The sequence below is a fragment of the Drosophila persimilis genome, unplaced genomic scaffold (assembly GCF_003286085.1).
Source record: "Drosophila persimilis strain 14011-0111.01,24,50 unplaced genomic scaffold, DperRS2 tig00000579-arrow-pilon, whole genome shotgun sequence".
Lineage (NCBI taxonomy): Eukaryota > Metazoa > Arthropoda > Insecta > Diptera > Drosophilidae > Drosophila > Drosophila persimilis.
The window spans coordinates 2885029-2905851 of NW_020825322.1; the positions used below are offsets into that span (position 1 = coordinate 2885029).

Consider the following 20823-nt stretch of genomic DNA (forward strand, 5'->3'; position numbering starts at 1 on the left):
CTCCGGATCCGGTTCTGGCCATTTGCTTGTCTGCTGCGCTGCCGCAGCCTAATTTGGCGAGAGTTCATTAATTGCGTAAACGGCGCGCGCTTTTAATTATGTCGAACGTCGACGTCCGTCGCCCTGTGGGTGTGGGTGAGGGTGAGGCTTGGGGTATTTTGTGCATTTGCGGCATGTACCCCACACCTACCCACCGATCACCCACACCCACACCCATACCCATGCCATTACCATTACCCGCTGTGGGGCCGTTGCCCCACACAGTCTGCCTGTTTTTCTGCGGCAAATGGCAACAACGGAATTTACGACTTTTGGTCAACGCAGCCGCAGAGACCATCAAGCGTGACCAGCACTGTTGCAGCGGGACGGACCGACGACCGGACGGACGCTGGAGAGGGGTGAAGTGTGGCGTAGGGGTACGGAGGGGTACGATTATCATTTATTGCAACCGCATACGGCGGAGGAAAAGTGTCGGGAAATGCCATTGTAAAGGCGGGTAATTCGTTAATTTGATAAGCATACGCCACGTTGAACCCCACACCACGTCACCCATCGATGCAAAATCAGACACAATAATATCAAAAACCGGAAGAAAAAAACACACGCGCACAGAAAAGCCCTGAAAACCAAAAATTAAATGTATAAGCAGGAATCCAGTGGGTCGATTAAGAAGTTTTAATTTGTTGACGCCTGCCTATTAGGAAATATCAAAATTTTTTCAATGTACCCTTTATAGTTCTTTGTTGAATTTGAAAATCTTTTGCGAGGAAACATCGCTTGAAGAATGCACATTATTTTGAGCCGATTCAAAGAAACAGTTCTTTCTTCCAGACTTCATCTAAAAAAATCCTTACAAAATTCCATAGCGACTTTGGAACAGACAATTTAGACAGAAATATCATATGTCCTAGGATTTGTAAAAATATAAAATATATACTACACCATTTATTGACCTTTTGTATGAATGTGAAGAATTTCAGCAATTTATGGAATTTTTTCGAAGAGGAATAAAATAAAATAATTATAAACACAGTACTTACAAACAACCCATGACCACAGGCAGGGCGTTTTCCTCTTCCCGCTATCACCACGTCATTTCCCGCTGTGGTCTTCTGGGGACTATGACTCTTCGGCCAGAATTGGCCGAAACCAATTGGCAATGCCCCAGCCACAGGGGCGCTGACGCCGGCGTTGACAATTTTCCTCTTTCAGCGCTGTCGTCGGCCAATAATTCAGTATTAATTTATGCTCGAAAAATAGCACTTAATCAGTATTTGATTTACGCTGCTATAAGTGCAGCAGATGATCAAAATATCACAGTCAGAGTCGAGGAAAATATTGCAATTGGAGGGACTACGATACGGCTATCCATTCGATTTGGAATAGTACTTACGTATAGAGGTATGATAAGTGTGTTGGAATAATGAATCACCCACTTTATAAGAGTTCTGTTACTCGGTATATTTCAACGATTAAGAAGCATACGTTGCGACAGGACATATGTAATTTTCCACACCAATCTCAGAAGTGTTTTTATCAGTTCATGTCATGTCAGCGAATGATCGATTTTTAGTGTATATGTATGTATGATGTTTGTCAGTGTACACTTCAACATTGTATAATTATTGTATTTGTGTGGAGGGCATAGAATTTGTGGTTCGATTTTTGTAGCTAGCCCTCGTCGTTTCCCGGCAGATCGAAGCGCACCGTACGATCAGCCGAGCCGTGAATGTGGCTCATGTGAGTCCCGATATTGTCCAAAAGGTGTGGGTCGGACCCGTGCACGGCCACGCACAGGGGACAGATGACCTTTGTGCTGTCAGTCTTGTGGTCGTTCACTGTGTGCTTGACCAGATCGTCGGCCGAGTGTCCGTGCTTGGAACACACGGGACAGGTGAAGCTGTCCGCCTCCAGAGTCGGTATGGGCTCGCCGGCGAAGAGCAGCTCCTTGGTGGGCAAGTCCACCAGGCACTGGAACGGATGATCCGGCTTGTGTTCAACTCCGGTCACCACCTTCTTCTCATGGCACGCCTCACACAAGTCGTAGTTTGCGCAACGCAGACACTTGAAGCGGTATCGCGGTAGGTTTTGGATTCGGCACCCACTGCAGCACACATTCCAGTAGGCGGTTGACATCGCGGCTGCCCAGTTTTAAATCGGTTCTGCCCACTAAAAATAAAAATAAAACCCGAATTTTGTTGATTTTTGGGATATAAAGTTGTTAACAATTTTTGTTGAGACTTACCAAAAATAGTGCGACCTGTTTGAGGTGCTGGGAAAAAGTGAGGATATATGGAGTTTTGGGCCTACAGAAAGGTATGAACTTTATTACAGGGACTTCTAGATGCTAAATGAATCAGGGTCGAATAGAACTAGGCGCGGCCTGCTTTTTAGGCATCAATAAATATGCGAATCCCCCCCATTCCTTGTTATATTTTTTGATCACACCCTCGTTTCTCATTCATTCATTTTAGCTCTCATGGAAATTCACTTCTGCATCCTCGTGTGGGTTAAGGAAATCCCAAACAATTATAGCGAAAATAGATACATATATAATTGATATATTTGACATTTAAATAATAAATTATACAAAAGCGTGCCGAATATGACTGAATATGAATATATTTAATTGAAACATTTCAATCAAATAAAATAAAACAAAAAAACCAGCGAATCCAATTAAAATGTAGTCGGTACCTGCGTGGATTTAAACAATTGAACAATACAAAAAATGGAAATTAATTTTAAAATCAAATCTCGTGAACAATGACAATGAATTTAGGGACCGAAAATTTTTGGCACACAGCGCCACTACAATGAACGACTTGGCTAGAGCCGAGTCCAGAGGCACATCAAAAGAGAATTTAATTTTCGAAAAAAAGAGGAAAAGGAGAGAGAAAAACTTTTCAACCAATGCATTGGAAAAAAAGAAAAGAAAAAAACTTCGAGATTGGGGGACAGAAAGAGACAGTCTCGCTCTGGCAGGAGGTCCTTGGCGGGAGAAATGGCAAATGAAATCGAGCAATCAAATGAGCATAATAAGTTAATCAAGAACTTGCTCATGTCCAGATCAATGGGGTCAGTCGTGTGCCGGGTGACGGGTCCCTTCCCTCCTTATGGTCTTCCGCCTTCGCGTCCCTTCCCATTTTGCCGCCGACAAATTGAAATGCCCAAAAGGAGAATGGATGGGGCTGGAGGGTGGAGGGTGGATACAAACAGGTTGACACACAAGCAAATAAATAAATGCACTCAACTATGTAATATGGCCAACAGCTAGGGCCATGGTCAGACAATGTCCCCCCCGACCATTCCCATTCCCACTCCCATTCCCACTCCCAGTACCAGTCCCAGTCTCTATCCTTCTGGAGAATCAAATGTAGCGTGAAATCGTTAGTTTCGTTTTGGCCGGGTCCGAACCTGGAACCACGTAATCAGTTGCCTCTACCCAGTGTCCCTCAGAGTCGGGGCCTGATTTATAGCCGACACACGATTTCCAGCAGCCCACAATTCTGGCAACATTTCTCCGCCTTCAGTTCGTGGAAGGAACAGTGCGGCAATTGAAAATCAGATCAATGCTCCACTATTCCACATAGCCAGGAGAAGGATCATAGCTGAGACGTGAACATTTTCCTGACCGTTCGGATAAAGAACAAAATCTTATGGAAGTACACAGTTATGGAGTATTTTTTAAATCGGTTTTTCAACTTTTACAATTTGTGTGTTTGAAAAATTGTCCAATTCGTTACAAAAAAATTAAAAACCGATTTAGAAAAGTGCTTAAGAAAGTACCCATCCTACTTGGAATTCGACGATGTCGTATTTTTGATGGGATCGGAACCTTCTCCCTTATCGATTTCCTTTCTTCTTGCCCGCCTCCTCCTCCGCCTTTGGGCCTGTACAGACGGCCATTACGTAATTTCGGCCAACAAAGCGAAGACAGCGCAACGATGTCTTCAAATGCTCACTGGAGCTGTATAGTAGCTCCTTGGTGCTCGGTTTTGGGTTTGGTTTTGGGGATGACTCCTTATCGTCGAGGTCGAGGTCGGCGCTGCAGTGATTGACGAGGAGCTGAAAGTCCCAAAAGCTCAGCTCGATATCGCTCCCCACCGCCAGCGCATTGTTCTCCATGTTTACAGCAATCGATCTAATGACGGACGTGTGATATTTCAGGGTGCGGACCATCCGGCCGCTGAACATGTCCGAGACAATTATGAGGAAGTCGTGGCCCCCGGAGATCAGATAACGGCCGCACTTTGAGTATGCCAGAGCAGTGATGGTGTTCTTATGGCCACGGAAGAGACGCACCTGGACGCCCTTGAAAATGTCCCACACTCTCACAGTGCAGTCGGCAGATCCTGTGGCCAGGTGCCGACTGTTGGAATGAAACACGCACACCGCCATGTCGGCCAGATGGCCGGCGAGCTCGAAAGCAGGCTTCTTGGTGTTGCGTCCCCAGACGCGTGCAATGCCGTCGTCCGAGGTGCCGGCAAAGATGAAGCCCTGGGGGGCAAAAGTCACGAAGGTGCACAGCTGATTTCGATAGACGGAGGCACAGGTCCAGGAGGTCACGCACCACAGCCGCATCGTTGAGTCCAGCGAGCAGCTGAGCAGGAAGCGGTCCTTGTGGGAAAAGGCAAGGGACAAAACCGGCCCCTTGTGGCCGCCGAGCATGATCTCCCCCTTGCGGATGATGGAGTCCAGCTTGTCCAGCAGTCCAATCTTATCCATGCCCACGGCTACACGGATAAAGTGGTTGCTCAAGCCAAGTGCCACCATAGACAGGTCCTCCGAAGGGGTGCAACAGAGAATTTCCGCATCACTCTCCACAGGTGCGTACGTGAAGATCGTGGGCCTAGCGTCCCGATCCAGTGGCCAATGGTGCGGCAAGTCAACCGAACTGTCGACAAGGGGCTCCAGCTGAGGCAGCTGTGTCCACTCTGTGTCCACTCCTCTAACGGGTCCTCGTCGGTGTAGCTGCGAATGGCAAAATGGCCGAGCAGCTTCTCCTGCTGCCCACGCGTCCACTTCGCCACGCAAGTTATGTACAGATAGTAGGTCGGATAGGCCATTACGATCTCCACGGTGTCGGCACTAGCCAGCAGCTCCAGGGCCCTTTCCGGCAGGTCTTCTGGGGTGCGAATCAGCTTGAGCTTTTCGATGCGCTGGCTGTACGACTTGTCCAAGTACGTGGCGCCCTCCTCCAGGAAGGACGTGGCCCGCTCCAATCTCTCTCCCAAAACCATTTTCAGGTAGCCAATGGTCAGCATAGGATACAGCATCAGGAATATCTCAAATTTATGATTGCTGGCAACAGTGTCAACGATTTTCTTAGTGCCTCGGAAGGCCTGTTCATATCCCAGAAAAATCTCTTCGTCCACAATGGCGTCAAAGTGAAAGCTTTCGCCCTCGGTACGAATTACGATGGCATCGCCCTCGTAGAAGTCTTTGAAATTTGTATACATTTCAATCCGTTTACTGGACGCAATGGGCTCTACGGGTTCTGTGGCCAGCTTAGAACTACGAGCCGCACAATCGCCAGAGATGCCATTGCTGCTTTCTTCTTTAATTGCATCTGGTTTCTTTAGTTCTATAGCGGCTTGAATATTATTGAAAACGTGGGAATACTCCGACGAAGAGTTAGCAGACAGCTGGTCACCATTCTGCGGAAGAACGATTGAATTATACGTATATAAAGGGATATAAACTTACTTCTAGATTGATCGCATTATTTATATCCTCCACCTTTGGTTTTTCCTTTTCACCCCTTTTTTTATTGGATGGGACATTCTTTTTTGAATATTTCATTATGGTAATGTTTCGTTTTCGCAAGCTTTTTACAATTTTTAAAATTTGCACAATTTCACAATGCCAGAAACGCCAGAAACACAATGCCAGTGTGGCAACACTGGATGCAGGGCTGCTGTTTTGATAGTAATCGATATAGTTTCCTCATTGAATCGATGTTTTTGTGCTTTCGCTTGTAAGTATCATAAATTAATGCTGTTTTTCATTTAATAAATGCACTGGGAAATCGTGACCGAGTAAACACTGCATTTTCGCTCCACGCATTGCATTCGAAGGTGGCTGTGGCTGTGGCTGTGGCTGGGGCTTTGTCTCCCAGCGAACCCCACTCACACGGCGAAATCACAGTGTTGCATTCCAATCCCAATTACAATCACGGTTTCCGTCTGCAATCACTGCGCTTTCCCTATCACAGTTCAGCCATCGTCTGGCCCGCCTGACCCGTGACCGGGAGGATGGTCCCCGCGCCGACACGGTCATGCCAAATATCCTGCCCAACTTCCGGATGGGCCCACTTGCTCCCCTCCAACTGCTGGCACGCCGGTCTTCCCTCATTTCATCCTTTTCTGGCATTTGGCTTGAATAATGTGCCGCATTAGTAGAGTCGTTGGCAATGACTGCGGCGGTGCTTCTTGCAGGACGAGATGGCACTAAAGCTGGAGGATGAGCAGGAGCCAAGTAGGAGCCCATTGGGGCATGGAGGCGCTACGCTGCCCCACGCCACGCCACGCCAAGCCACGCACTCGCAAAACTTTAACACAAATTGAATTATGCAGTCGCCCACGGACGGAGCAAAGGAGACACAAAGGACGTGTGGCGTAACGTGGCGTTCTACGATGGAAACGTAAGTGGAGGCAGATAGAGATAGAGAGTTGGGAGCGGAGCCATTAGACGGCTGGCGGTGGGCGGTGGGCGGTGGGTGGTGTTGACCTCCAGGCGCACTCCGCCTGACTTTGGCAAATGTAACTGTAATTTATTGAAATTTGTTAGCGCCGCCACGAGCGCAGACACAAAACCCGCCGTAAAAGACCGCAGTGCTCGTGCCCGTACCCGTAGCACTACGACTGAGAGTACGAGGACTGGAATTCCCCGCCGCATTCCCTGCCGAAAAAAGTTTTGGTCACGTTTTTTGTAACGCCTTTTTGTGCCCCGCAAATGGACAACAAAAATTGCGCCCGCGGTCAAGAGTCAGACGCCGTCTATTTTTCCTTTTTGTACAACCCTCTATATTATTTTATTCTATTTTTTTTTTACCACTTTTTGGGTATTGATGCTGTTGCTGCCGGGTCCATGTTGGAGATGCACCACACGCACCGCTGCTGGACTCACTCAGCGACAGCCCTGTGGCGCTTGTCGACAGTTGTCCAGGACCCTATACCCTATAGAGAGGCACATACATATGCATGCATGCACGTACTGAGGTGAGAGGGACCTTTATGCCAGCATCTCACAGAAAATACTCTCACTGTGCGGTTTTCGCGGTGAGCCACTCTCAGTGAAAATTGTGGTCACAACAGGACCGGAAGCTCCATAATGTTTGCTGTCTTTGGCTGTCATTGACTCCTAGGCAGGTGAACAAATAATTTTGCCAATAGTAATTTATCCGAAGGATACACATATTTCAAAGGACGGAATGGCAACTCTTTATATTATTTCTAATTTCAAACACAACAGCATTATATTGTATAGTAACAGCTATTATATTGAGTTAGAATTCACTTTGCTATTTGCAAAGACGGCATTCTGGATAATCCCCAGCACAATCATTTACGATTGTATTACTGGGACTTCCTGAGGCATCCATTTAGTGAGTTCTGTTTCTAGAGCACGTATTCCCTTTAATATTGTTCCATACAATACCATTGCTAAACCTATATTTATCTAATAAAAGAGCATCGATCCATTCGATCTCTCTCTGAACGCTCTGTCCTTCACTTTTAATTGCTGACAGGCCATGGTCATGACCAACACCAGCACCGGGCCCTTACTCCAAGCCGCGAGCGTTGGTTTTTTTTCGTACCGCCAAAAAGTTTGCCAGCTGCAACGTTTCGCGGTTGCATGCTAAAAAGTTTTAAGTGCCCCGCTCGACCAGCCACCACCAGGACTCCAGCGATCGACCACCTTTACCACCCTCAACCGAACTTCCCCCCTCCTGTCCATCCGTTCGTCCGCTCGCCCATCTGCGGACCTGTTTGGATCCCATACGCTTCAGTTTTTCTATTAAGCAGACCAAGGCTCGTCTCATTTGTAGCCTATTTGTCCTCTGGACCCACTCCGGCTCATTCTCCTTGCATCTCTTTCATTCTCTATTGCCTATCTCTCTCTCTCTGTCTCTGTAGCTCCCCCAGTCTCTGTCTCCGTCTCTCTTTATAGCCCTCTTTTCTCATCTCGACATCGTAAAAATGCCAATGAGTCGACCTGAGCGAGCGGTGTTAAAAACTTTTCTCATTTATCAGACGACGGGGAGACCCCCAATGCCGCTGTTCCAATGCCAATGTCCCCAGAGCCTCCTCCCCACACCACCACTTTACAATGACTCCTCCTCCTCCTCCTCCTGCACCACCTCTGGGGGAACATAACCCCTCGACTGGCGTCAGGTAAATTGATTGTCGCCGCCAACGAAGTTCGACGGTTGTTGGTCAACTCACCCTCACCCTCACCCTCACCCTTACTTCGCCGTTACCTCTTTTTACCCCCCACGGCACCACACCTAGCCACGCCCGAAAGAGCCTTAAAGTTTTCGCACGCCCTGTGTTTAATTGCTGTAGTTTTTCCCCATCGCATCGCACTCTTTTCCTGGTGCTCAGATTTTTAAAACGACAACAATGGCCAGCAAGTGGCAAAAGTTTTTGGGTTAGCCAGGGGTTACGGGTCAAAGTGGAGCCAGTTGGGGCAAGAGGCATGCGGCAGAAGGCAGAAGAGGGAGGAGCCAGGGTTCAACTGCAGCTGGAGTTGAAGCCGGTTAATGGCCAGGCAAATGAGCTAACTGGACAGGCGGCTAATGAGCAGCGGCCCCAACACGTAATTTATACACGTCGAAAATCATTTTAAAACAAGAGGATAATAATACACAAAAAATACCGAGAAAACAGTGCGTACAGTTGCCTTATCAGGGATACATACTCGTATGTACATACACAGAGTTTGCAGAAAGAAAGAACGGACTACATTTTGGGATCATATTCAACTTCACAGCAAAGAACTCTGTGGCTGGATATCTGCAGAAATTCTGGAAACATTTTACTTAATATATATAGAGAGATGTTAGAGCTCTCCGCAAGGGTCTTCTAAATACTTTCTAAATACACCCAGCGATAAAAAGGAGCCCTTCCTGCCTGCCTTCGTCGGCGGTTTCGTCTAATTATTTGCTATTAAAAATTTGTATTAAAGAAACAATCCACTTGAAATGGAAAAAATGTTGTTCAATAAGTTTCCCATAATAATAAAGGATTTGTGTTCGATTTTAATCTTTTGTCCATACTTCTTAGGTATAATATTAAATTTCAAGTATAATATAATATTTCTTTGAGGTTTAATATAGTAAAGTGTTTGTATTCTTTGGTTTTTCGTAGATATTTAATTGTGTTGCTGGTTCTAAATTAAATATTGATGTTAATTATTTAGATTAGGTTATTATTTTTGAAAATTTGTTTTGTGATATTCGATGCCTGTGTTTTTGTTGTTTTGTCAATGTTGTCTATGTCTATGGTTGTCTAAAATTTAATTGTAAAAGTTAATTGTAATTAAATTATTCGGTCGTGTAATATATTTGAGAGCTACATTCTGTGGGTTATTATTTTCTTGATGTTAATTTGATGGCTTGGGTTTATTTAGTACTAATGTATGTCAGCGATTAAGTTTTGACAACTGTTCCAATCGGCATCCTTTACTTTGAAAAATTTAAGGCTTATCGTTTCTCCAAAGCCGGCCAAGGATGTTTCAGTTGTTGACAGGAACTTGAGAGAGGGTCAATGCGAGCAAAGATGTTGTTGGTGTTAAAATGTATTGGAGAGTGTTCGTTTGATATGGTGAAATGTGTATGTTTCAATATGAATTTGGATACGACAAGTCCTCATATGGATCAATGCCGAGAATGGCGTCGTGGTAGGCTTCCTCTATTCATAATATATAGATGGATATATTTCGTAGACCAGTCGGTGGGGACCCTCTCGTCGTTGTCGTATGGGGAAGACACTGATGATTATAGACTGGACCTGAGACCCACGGAGCCTTAATGGCTGGGTCGCAAACGGAGGCGCGTCTCATATCACCACAGCCCAATAGCCAATAGCAATCAACGACCAGTCGGTGGCGATTGTGGGGGATAACCTTGTAGTCCATATATCGGTTGACAATGATCCGGAGAGGCATGCAATGATTATTGACTACCTGTTGCTGACTCCCTTATGCGTTCCCTATCGGAATGGTGATTTTGAAGAGTGCAGATTGGCTCTAGCCAAGGTCCTATTTAGTGTGTTCAATCATGCCATCTTTCACTGCGGACTCAAGGCGAACTATGAGCATGAGCACTATCTGCAGCAGCGAGCTTGGTTACCGCACAGAACGTATTCGGCTGTGGGAGCCTTTCCAAACCAATAAAAAAAACACAATAAAGAACTTATAAGAATAGGAAGTTCTTCTTTCTGCTTGTCACATAAATCTAAATGATACATCGAATGAAACCCATCAAATAACACAAGCAAATGGGTGTGAAAACATTTAATTAAGAGCTCATGCAAGTGAACCACATCAGATGGCTGTTTCCCAGTACATTAGTGACATTCTGACCTTTGTTTTTGAATTGAGTACATCCTATGTATATGTATATATGAACGTTAATTTAGATTTTGTTAAGACAGGATATATTCATGAATTAAAGACTAAGACATCCACTACAATTGTGAGGACTGCTCTTAAGATCTCCAACATACTGGGGATGCCCTAAACTGATTTTGAGTTGTTTTGGATTTCAAGGGCCAGACAGATTTCGGACAGACTATTGGTAGGCAGGACCGTAATGCACAATGGGATGGAGCATAGCGTATTTCCGGGATCATTATCGTTGTTAATAAATAAATGCATAAATTAATACATATATGAAACCATGGATGAAACCACTAACCACACAGTATATAGATGTGCCCGTTCATGCTAGAAAGCGCCACACGATGGGTTACCAGTTTGAATACCCCAGAGACCTCGGCTCTGGCGTTCGGGTACTGACGCGTCGTCATTATAATCAACCTGTTTAAAATATGGAAATAAATGTTATAAATTAGTTATTGTAATATATTGTTATTATATTTGTATAAATTATATTATTGTAATATTTTCTAAAACAAATCAAACATATAACAGCTTTTATTTTATTTCCCGCGCCCTAGTGTACCGTACCCCCACCCCCTGCCCATTCATCAAAAGACCCAAAACAAAAACCAAACTTTAATCTCAGTTCTAGCGGCCATAGAAATGATTCAAATGCATTTTGATCAACAAAATATTTCGCAGACGAGTACTCAGATCCGGAAAAAGCAAACTCCGATTAATACTGGAAAAGCAACCGATGATATTTGATGGGCATACCGCTAGACATAAACTGTCAGACGTCAAAAAAGCATGAAATGCCAAACACATTTTATACAGTACAGAAAAAAGAAATGGAGAACTCCATAAAAGGAAGATTTATGGGTGCGGTCTGCTACGACCTGAGCCGCTGCTGGCAAGTAGTGGAGACTCCCCACTACTCGAATGTTGTCTACCGCCTGATGACATACAATCTGTTGGCCCCGGATATGGTAGTGAAGCACAAGTCGCACTATGGGGGCTTCGAAGAGCAGCATCTGAATTGGGGAAATCGTCTGAACAAGCTCACGCAAGAGGTGCAAGTCCTCAATCCGGACATCCTCTGTCTGCAGGAGGTCCAGTGCAGTCATCTGCCGCAGATCATGCGACGCTTCAAGGCGACCACCATGCGGAGCTACAATTACATATTCCAGCAAAAGTTGGAGAGTGAATCCGATGGTATAGCCATCATCTACGATATGATAAAGCTCGAGCTGATCGGCCATCGGGCCTTGGGGCGCCAAGTCCAGGAGCCCAACAAGCGTGAGGACTTCGATCGCTTTGCCCTCATGGGAAAGTTCAACCTGACCGGTACTCCCAAGCAGCTGATCGTGTGCAGTGCCCATCTACTGCAGGGCAGTCCCCTGGGTACGGATGGGCGCCCAGACATTGTGCAACGTCTGCGCAGCGAACTACTCCAATATAGCCGTGACCACGAGAACGGCAACTGCATTCCAATCATCCTCGGAGGAGACTTCAACTTTTCGAGCGGCACCAAACCCTTCCGCACCCTGACGACGCCCACCGTCTATTCAGCCTGTTCCAAGCAGTTGGTGCCCGTCTACACCACTACCACCAAGCAGGTGTCCGCCTACGACTCGAAGCAGGGCTGGATCGATGCCGATCATATTTTCTACTCGAAGGGCTGTCCGCGCTACAATATACGTCCTTGCAGCTACTACCTGCTGCCACGCATCTGCTTGGAGCAACTACCCAACCATTTCCTCGGCTCAGACCACTATTGTCTGTCCGTCAATTTCACTGTGAATTAGGTGACAGCTGAAATGAGCGTGCTCCCATCCCACTACAAACTAGTTCTATGTTCAATAGTTTAATTAAATGTATCTTCAGATGTATCCACAATATATGTATATTTCTGTATCTATTAATCTTTCAGTGTTGGGGCCCAGTGTCCGACTAATTACAATCCGGCGGACTTCTACGTTCAGGTCCTGGCCGTTGTACCAGGCCGCGAGGCTGAGTCCAGAGAGAGGATTGCCAAGATATGCGATAACTTTGCCGTCAGCAAAGTGGCCCGGGGAATGGAGCAGCTGCTGGCCACCAAGAATCTCGAGCAGCCCCTGGAGCAGCCCGAAAATGGTTATACGTACAAGGCCACCTGGTTTATGCAGTTCCGGGCAGTGCTCTGGCGTTCCTGGCTATCCGTGCTGAAGGAACCGTTGCTGGTCAAAGTACGACTCATTCAGACAACGGTAAGAAGAGGAGGCGGAGGAGGAGTTGAAGATGAAGAGGGGTATCGAACCGCTACTGGTACTTGAACCTTTAAGGTAGTCTTAGCTAATTTACCTGATCGTTGCGTAGTCCGTTTCTCAGTTTTAAATACATATATGTAAATATTTAACTGAATTTTCGGCAACATTCGATTGTTTTTAATGGGAATGTCTGTACATACAAAACTCTACACTATAGGACAACAAATATTATATAGCAACATTTTAATAATCCGCAAGGCTATCATATGAATTCCCCCCACAGATGGTGGCCATCCTGATTGGCCTGATCTTTCTGGGCCAGCAGCTTACGCAGGTGGGCGTAATGAACATCAATGGGGCCATCTTCCTGTTCCTCACCAACATGACCTTCCAGAATGTTTTCGCCACTATCAATGTGAGTTCAAATCCCCCTCTTACGCCTCTTATACATACAAATATATTTATTTATTTCATGTATTTTCTCCTTAGGTTTTCACATCGGAGCTGCCGGTATTTATGAGAGAAGCCCGAAGTCGTCTGTACAGATGTGACACGTACTTCTTGGGCAAGACCATAGCAGAGCTGCCGTTGTTCCTCACCGTTCCCTTGGTATTCACTGCAATTGCCTATCCAATGATTGGACTCAGGCCGGGTGTGATGCACTTCTTCAACTGCCTGGCACTGGTGACATTGGTGGCCAATGTGTCGACATCGTTCGGATATCTGATATCCTGTGCCAGCTCCTCCACCTCGATGGCCCTGTCGGTGGGCCCACCCGTCATTATCCCGTTCCTGCTGTTCGGTGGGTTCTTTTTGAATTCCGGGTCGGTGCCCGTCTATCTGAAGTGGCTGTCGTATCTGTCCTGGTTCCGGTACGCCAACGAGGGGCTGCTCATCAACCAGTGGGCGGATGTGGAGGCAGGTGAAATCAGTTGCACCTCCTCGAACACGACGTGCCCCAGCTCCGGCAAGGTCATCCTAGAGACCCTAAACTTCTCGGCTGAGGATTTGCCCCTGGATTACTTGGGACTGGGCATCTTAATTGTTAGCTTTAGGGTATTGGCTTATCTGGCACTGAGACTCAGGGCCAGACGCAAGGAGTAGAGTCTGGCAGTCTTAAACACACCACAGACCTTAAAGTTCACCACACGTGGCAAACTCAACATTATTAGCTTGGAAACATGGCGTGCAACTGGATGTAATGTATGTATGTATGCGAGTATGATGGATATACCAAGTCTCGAAATCTTGTGACAAAGGCATGCACTTAATTTGAATTTTGTTCTGGTTCGTTTCTTTGATTTAGAGTATTTTAGGATACTAACACTTCTTAAAGAATACAACAGTTATTTTAAATACCCTCATGCAATATACGAATGTAATAATCTGACATAGCTATGTACATACGTATGTGCATAAGATGTTACATAATTTAATTAGAAAATGTTTGGGTATTGTCCATGAGAGTAGTCATGGTGCGACACGCATCTACATTTTTGCTTTGCACATTCCCGTCGGAAAGCGCGCTATTGACAATTGATTTGAAATATATGTAACACAAATTCCATTTATATTTATGCATATTTATTTTAGTATATAGATATATTTTTTCTTATATCGTTTATTTAGATACATCATTATTTTAGTTATAATAAACTAAGAAGTCAAGAACCGACGGCGTTTACATAATTTTTATAATTTAAAATAAGAAAATAAATGTTAAAAATTAGTTATTGCGATATATTATTATTATATTTATATAAATTAATATAATATAAATTATTAATAAATTATAAATTAATAAAATGTAATTCAAATCAAATAGTAGGTCCGTTCATCAAAAGACCCAAAACAAGAACCAAACTTTAATTTCAGTTCTAGCGGCCAGCAATACTAGACACACACACGAAAAAAGCATGCAAACACATATTTTTGTCGAAGCATATTGCGGTGTTCTAACACATGCAAAGATGTTCTCTCTGCGCTTTCTCATGATGACGCGTCAGTACCCGAACGCCAGAGCCGAGGTCTCTGGGGTATTCGAACTGGTAAACCATCGCGTGACGCTTTCTAGCATGAACGGGCACATCTATATACTGTATGGCTAGTGATGAAACCGGCTTGCAGGTAAACATCGAAACTATCGATAGTACCTTCGATGGTTTGACGTTGCCACCTCTCATTTGATGCATTGACGTTGGCTAGCAATAAAAAAAAAGCGACTTTTTGCTTAAATTAAAGGCAGAGACTATGTTGAAAACTCCAATTGAACTCGATACGCAACGAAGCACAGAGATGACAGCATCGGACATTGGTAATAACGAAATGGTGATCAAGCTTAAGCATGATTTGGAGCGATTTCAAGCGCCTATAGTGACTGCCTATGGTGTCCTTACCTGGGAGAAAAAATACTACCCCGTGGTGGTATTGGGGGGCATAAGCGTCGCTTATTTCGTTCTCTGGTACATGGATCTATCGGTGATAACTCTTATGTCTCTCCTGGCATTGCTGACTACCATTTCGCACTATTTTCTTCTGTGGTGCCTGGATCCGCCGGATTTCATTTTGGACTTTTTCTCAACCAAAATGGCCGGCTTGTTTTGGAATATCGACAACGACGCGAAATTCGAGTCTGTTTGCGGACAGATGTACATCATCAAGGAAAGCTTGGCAGCATGGTACCAGTATCTATTCAAGGAACGTAAATCGACCGGCCTCGTGATTGTGAAAAGCTTGGTCCTCCTGGCCATGGCTTGGATTGGTTCAATCGTTAACAATCTTCTGTTGATGTACTTGGTTACTCTTCTCATTGCCATGTGGGCTGGTCTGCAAGCTAAACACGTCTTCAAGAAACTCCAGTAGAAAGCTGAAAAAGTACTGCTCCACCCCTAGGCACCACATCCACAAAATTTGTTTAGAAATATTACAAAAAATAGAAGTCATCCTCAATTCGCCATTCCAGATTGGTAAGTGGCTAATGAAATAACTTGAAAGGGATCTATGCAATATAAATGTTTTTTCATCAGCATCTGGCCTTCTTTGCTCATCCACAATGTGCCACTCTGCTGGAGTCGGAGGATCCGAAAATATACTTTCAAAGGAAACAGTATCGATTCTACATCATTTGGAAATGCCCTGGCGTATCTACCCAACAACAGCAGCTTAATAATTAAATAATACTCATTACGTACATGCTTCGATTGTTCAATTATTATAACTGAAACATCTTGAAACTCAATCAAACGTATTACACTCGTATCAATAAAATGCCACGAACTACGAATTTGTGTACGATTCTTATAAAGAGCAACTATTACTCAGATAATCTACTATTTTGGAGCGCAGATGTATGTTGTTCAATCATTTTCAATCCCCTTCTTTTCATGGTATACCATATGGTGTATATTTTACAAGGATAGTCTTGCTATCAGTCCTGTAATATGAGGCGGGGTCGCAAACGGAGGCGCGTCTCATATCACCACAGCCCAATAGCCAATAGCAATCAACGACCAGTCGGTGCCGATTGTGGGGGATAACCTTGTAGTCCATATATCGGTTGACAATGATCCGGAGAGGCATGCAATGATTATTGACTACCTGTTGCTGACTCCCTTATGCGTTCCCTATCGGAATGGTGATTTTGAAGAGTGCAGATTGGCTCTAGCCAAGGTCCTATTTAGTGTGTTCAATCATGCCATCTTTCACTGCGGACTCAAGGCGAACTATGAGCATGAGCACTATCTGCAGCAGCGAGCTTGGTTACCGCACAGAACGTATTCGGCTGTGGGAGCCTTTCCAAACCAATAAAAAAAAACACAATAAAGAACTTATAAGAATAGGAAGTTCTTCTTTCTGCTTGTCACATAAATCTAAATGATACATCGAATGAAACCCATCAAATAACACAAGCGAATGGGTGTGAAAACATTTAATTAAGAGCTCATGCAAGTGAACCACATCAGATGGCTGTTTCCCAGTACATTAGTGACATTCTGACCTTTGTTTTTGAATTGAGTACATCCTATGTATATGTATATATGAACGTTAATTTAGATTTTGTTAAGACAGGATATATTCATGAATTAAAGACTAAGACATCCACTACAATTGTGAGGACTGCTCTTAAGATCTCCAACATACTGGGGATGCCCTAAACTGATTTTGAGTTGTTTTGGATTTCAAGGGCCAGACAGATTTCGGACAGACTATTGGTAGGCAGGACCGTAATGCACAATGGGATGGAGCATAGCGTATTTCCGGGATCATTATCGTTGTTAATAAATAAATGCATAAATTAATACATATATGAAACCATGGATGAAACCACTAACCACACAGTATATAGATGTGCCCGTTCATGCTAGAAAGCGCCACACGATGGGTTACCAGTTTGAATACCCCAGAGACCTCGGCTCTGGCGTTCGGGTACTGACGCGTCGTCATTATAATCAACCTGTTTAAAATATGGAAATAAATGTTATAAATTAGTTATTGTAATATATTGTTATTATATTTGTATAAATTATATTATTGTAATATTTTCTAAAACAAATCAAACATATAACAGCTTTTATTTTATTTCCCGCGCCCTAGTGTACCGTACCCCCACCCCCTGCCCATTCATCAAAAGACCCAAAACAAGAACCAAACTTTAATCTCAGTTCTAGCGGCCATAGAAATGATTCAAATGCATTTTGATCAACAAAATATTTCGCAGACGAGTACTCAGATCCGGAAAAAGCAAACTCCGATTAATACTGGAAAAGCAACCGATGATATTTGATGGGCATACCGCTAGACATAAACTGTCAGACGTCAAAAAAGCATGAAATGCCAAACACATTTTATACAGTACAGAAAAAAGAAATGGAGAACTCCATAAAAGGAAGATTTATGGGTGCGGTCTGCTACGACCTGAGCCGCTGCTGGCAAGTAGTGGAGACTCCCCACTACTCGAATGTTGTCTACCGCCTGATGACATACAATCTGTTGGCCCCGGATATGGTAGTGAAGCACAAGTCGCACTATGGGGGCTTCGAAGAGCAGCATCTGAATTGGGGAAATCGTCTGAACAAGCTCACGCAAGAGGTGCAAGTCCTCAATCCGGACATCCTCTGTCTGCAGGAGGTCCAGTGCAGTCATCTGCCGCAGATCATGCGACGCTTCAAGGCGACCACCATGCGGAGCTACAATTACATATTCCAGCAAAAGTTGGAGAGTGAATCCGATGGTATAGCCATCATCTACGATATGATAAAGCTCGAGCTGATCGGCCATCGGGCCTTGGGGCGCCAAGTCCAGGAGCCCAACAAGCGTGAGGACTTCGATCGCTTTGCCCTCATGGGAAAGTTCAACCTGACCGGTACTCCCAAGCAGCTGATCGTGTGCAGTGCCCATCTACTGCAGGGCAGTCCCCTGGGTACGGATGGGCGCCCAGACATTGTGCAACGTCTGCGCAGCGAACTACTCCAATATAGCCGTGACCACGAGAACGGCAACTGCATTCCAATCATCCTCGGAGGAGACTTCAACTTTTCGAGCGGCACCAAACCCTTCCGCACCCTGACGACGCCCACCGTCTATTCAGCCTGTTCCAAGCAGTTGGTGCCCGTCTACACCACTACCACCAAGCAGGTGTCCGCCTACGACTCGAAGCAGGGCTGGATCGATGCCGATCATATTTTCTACTCGAAGGGCTGTCCGCGCTACAATATACGTCCTTGCAGCTACTACCTGCTGCCACGCATCTGCTTGGAGCAACTACCCAACCATTTCCTCGGCTCAGACCACTACTGTCTGTCCGTCAATTTCACTGTGAATTAGGTGACAGCTGAAATGAGCGTGCTCCCATCCCACTACAAACTAGTTCTATGTTCAATAGTTTAATTAAATGTATCTTCAGATGTATCCACAATATATGTATATTTCTGTATCTATTAATCTTTCAGTGTTGGGGCCCAGTGTCCGACTAATTACAATCCGGCGGACTTCTACGTTCAGGTCCTGGCCGTTGTACCAGGCCGCGAGGCTGAGTCCAGAGAGAGGATTGCCAAGATATGCGATAACTTTGCCGTCAGCAAAGTGGCCCGGGGAATGGAGCAGCTGCTGGCCACCAAGAATCTCGAGCAGCCCCTGGAGCAGCCCGAAAATGGTTATACGTACAAGGCCACCTGGTTTATGCAGTTCCGGGCAGTGCTCTGGCGTTCCTGGCTATCCGTGCTGAAGGAACCGTTGCTGGTCAAAGTACGACTCATTCAGACAACGGTAAGAAGAGGAGGCGGAGGAGGAGTTGAAGATGAAGAGGGGTATCGAACCGCTACTGGTACTTGAACCTTTAAGGTAGTCTTAGCTAATTTACCTGATCGTTGCGTAGTCCGTTTCTCAGTTTTAAATACATATATGTAAATATTTAACTGAATTTTCGGCAACATTCGATTGTTTTTAATGGGAATGTCTGTACATACAAAACTCTACACTATAGGACAACAAATATTATATAGCAACATTTTAATAATCCGCAAGGCTATCATATGAATTCCCCCCACAGATGGTGGCCATCCTGATTGGCCTGATCTTTCTGGGCCAGCAGCTTACGCAGGTGGGCGTAATGAACATCAATGGGGCCATCTTCCTGTTCCTCACCAACATGACCTTCCAGAATGTTTTCGCCACTATCAATGTGAGTTCAAATCCCCCTCTTACGCCTCTTATACATACAAATATATTTATTTATTTCATGTATTTTCTCCTTAGGTTTTCACATCGGAGCTGCCGGTATTTATGAGAGAAGCCCGAAGTCGTCTGTACAGATGTGACACGTACTTCTTGGGCAAGACCATAGCAGAGCTGCCGTTGTTCCTCACCGTTCCCTTGGTATTCACTGCAATTGCCTATCCAATGATTGGACTCAGGCCGGGTGTGATGCACTTCTTCAACTGCCTGGCACTGGTGACATTGGTGGCCAATGTGTCGACATCGTTCGGATATCTGATATCCTGTGCCAGCTCCTCCACCTCGATGGCCCTGTCGGTGGGCCCACCCGTCATTATCCCGTTCCTGCTGTTCGGTGGGTTCTTTTTGAATTCCGGGTCGGTGCCCGTCTATCTGAAGTGGCTGTCGTATCTGTCCTGGTTCCGGTACGCCAACGAGGGGCTGCTCATCAACCAGTGGGCGGATGTGGAGGCAGGTGAAATCAGTTGCACCTCCTCGAACACGACGTGCCCCAGCTCCGGCAAGGTCATCCTAGAGACCCTAAACTTCTCGGCTGAGGATTTGCCCCTGGATTACTTGGGACTGGGCATCTTAATTGTTAGCTTTAGGGTATTGGCTTATCTGGCACTGAGACTCAGGGCCAGACGCAAGGAGTAGAGTCTGGCAGTCTTAAACACACCACAGACCTTAAAGTTCACCACACGTGGCAAACTCAACATTATTAGCTTGGAAACATGGCGTGCAACTGGATGTAATGTATGTATGTATGCGAGTATGATGGATATACCAAGTCTCGAAATCTTGTGACAAAGGCATGCACTTAATTTGAATTTTGTTCTGGTTCGTTTCTTTGATTTAGAGTATTTTAGGATACTAACACTTCTTAAAGAATACAACAGTTATTTTAAATACCCTCATGCAATATACGAATGTAATAATCTGACATAGCTATGTACATACGTACATATGTGCATAAGATGTTACATAATTTAATTAGAAAATGTTTGGGTATTGTCCATGAGAGTAGTCATGGTGCGACACGCATCTACATTTTTGCTTTGCACATTCCCGTCGGAAAGCGCGCTATTGACAATTGATTTGAAATATATGTAACACAAATTCCATTTATATTTATGCATATTTATTTTAGTATATAGATATATTTTTTCTTATATCGTTTATTTAGATACATCATTATTTTAGTTATAATAAACTAAGAAGTCAAGAACCGACGGCGTTTACATAATTTTTATAA

General features: G+C 44.8%; 4 protein-coding genes across 4 annotated transcripts; 3 read left to right on the plus strand and 1 right to left on the minus strand.

Annotated features, from left to right (window-relative positions):
* Nucleotides 1-1454: 1454 nt before the first annotated feature.
* LOC6598417 (E3 ubiquitin-protein ligase KCMF1) lies at nt 1455-2307 on the minus strand. Its single transcript, XM_002023625.2, has 2 exons — nt 2246-2307; nt 1455-2169 (listed from the first exon to the last, which is right to left on the minus strand). Exon 2 carries the CDS (start codon nt 2134-2136, stop codon nt 1672-1674), a length of 465 nt encoding a protein of 154 aa, XP_002023661.1. The 5' UTR covers nt 2137-2169; nt 2246-2307; the 3' UTR covers nt 1455-1671.
* Nucleotides 2308-11459: 9152 nt separating this feature from the next.
* On the plus strand, nt 11460-13961 carry LOC6598415 (protein white). The gene is made up of 4 exons (XM_002023623.2): nt 11460-12391; nt 12542-12857; nt 13141-13272; nt 13347-13961. Exons 1-4 carry the CDS (start codon nt 11460-11462, stop codon nt 13959-13961), a joined length of 1995 nt encoding a protein of 664 aa, XP_002023659.2.
* A 1155-nt stretch (nt 13962-15116) lies between these two features.
* LOC6598414 (ARL-6-interacting protein 1 homolog) lies at nt 15117-16102 on the plus strand. The gene is made up of 2 exons (XM_002023622.2): nt 15117-15823; nt 15884-16102. Exon 1 carries the CDS (start codon nt 15153-15155, stop codon nt 15717-15719), a length of 567 nt encoding a protein of 188 aa, XP_002023658.1. The 5' UTR covers nt 15117-15152; the 3' UTR covers nt 15720-15823; nt 15884-16102.
* A 1621-nt stretch (nt 16103-17723) lies between these two features.
* Nucleotides 17724-20225, plus strand: LOC113566145 (protein white-like). The gene is made up of 4 exons (XM_026990481.1): nt 17724-18655; nt 18806-19121; nt 19405-19536; nt 19611-20225. The coding sequence occupies exons 1-4, from the start codon at nt 17724-17726 to the stop codon at nt 20223-20225; spliced, it is 1995 nt and encodes a 664-aa protein (XP_026846282.1).
* The last annotated feature ends 598 nt before the right edge of the window (nt 20226-20823 follow it).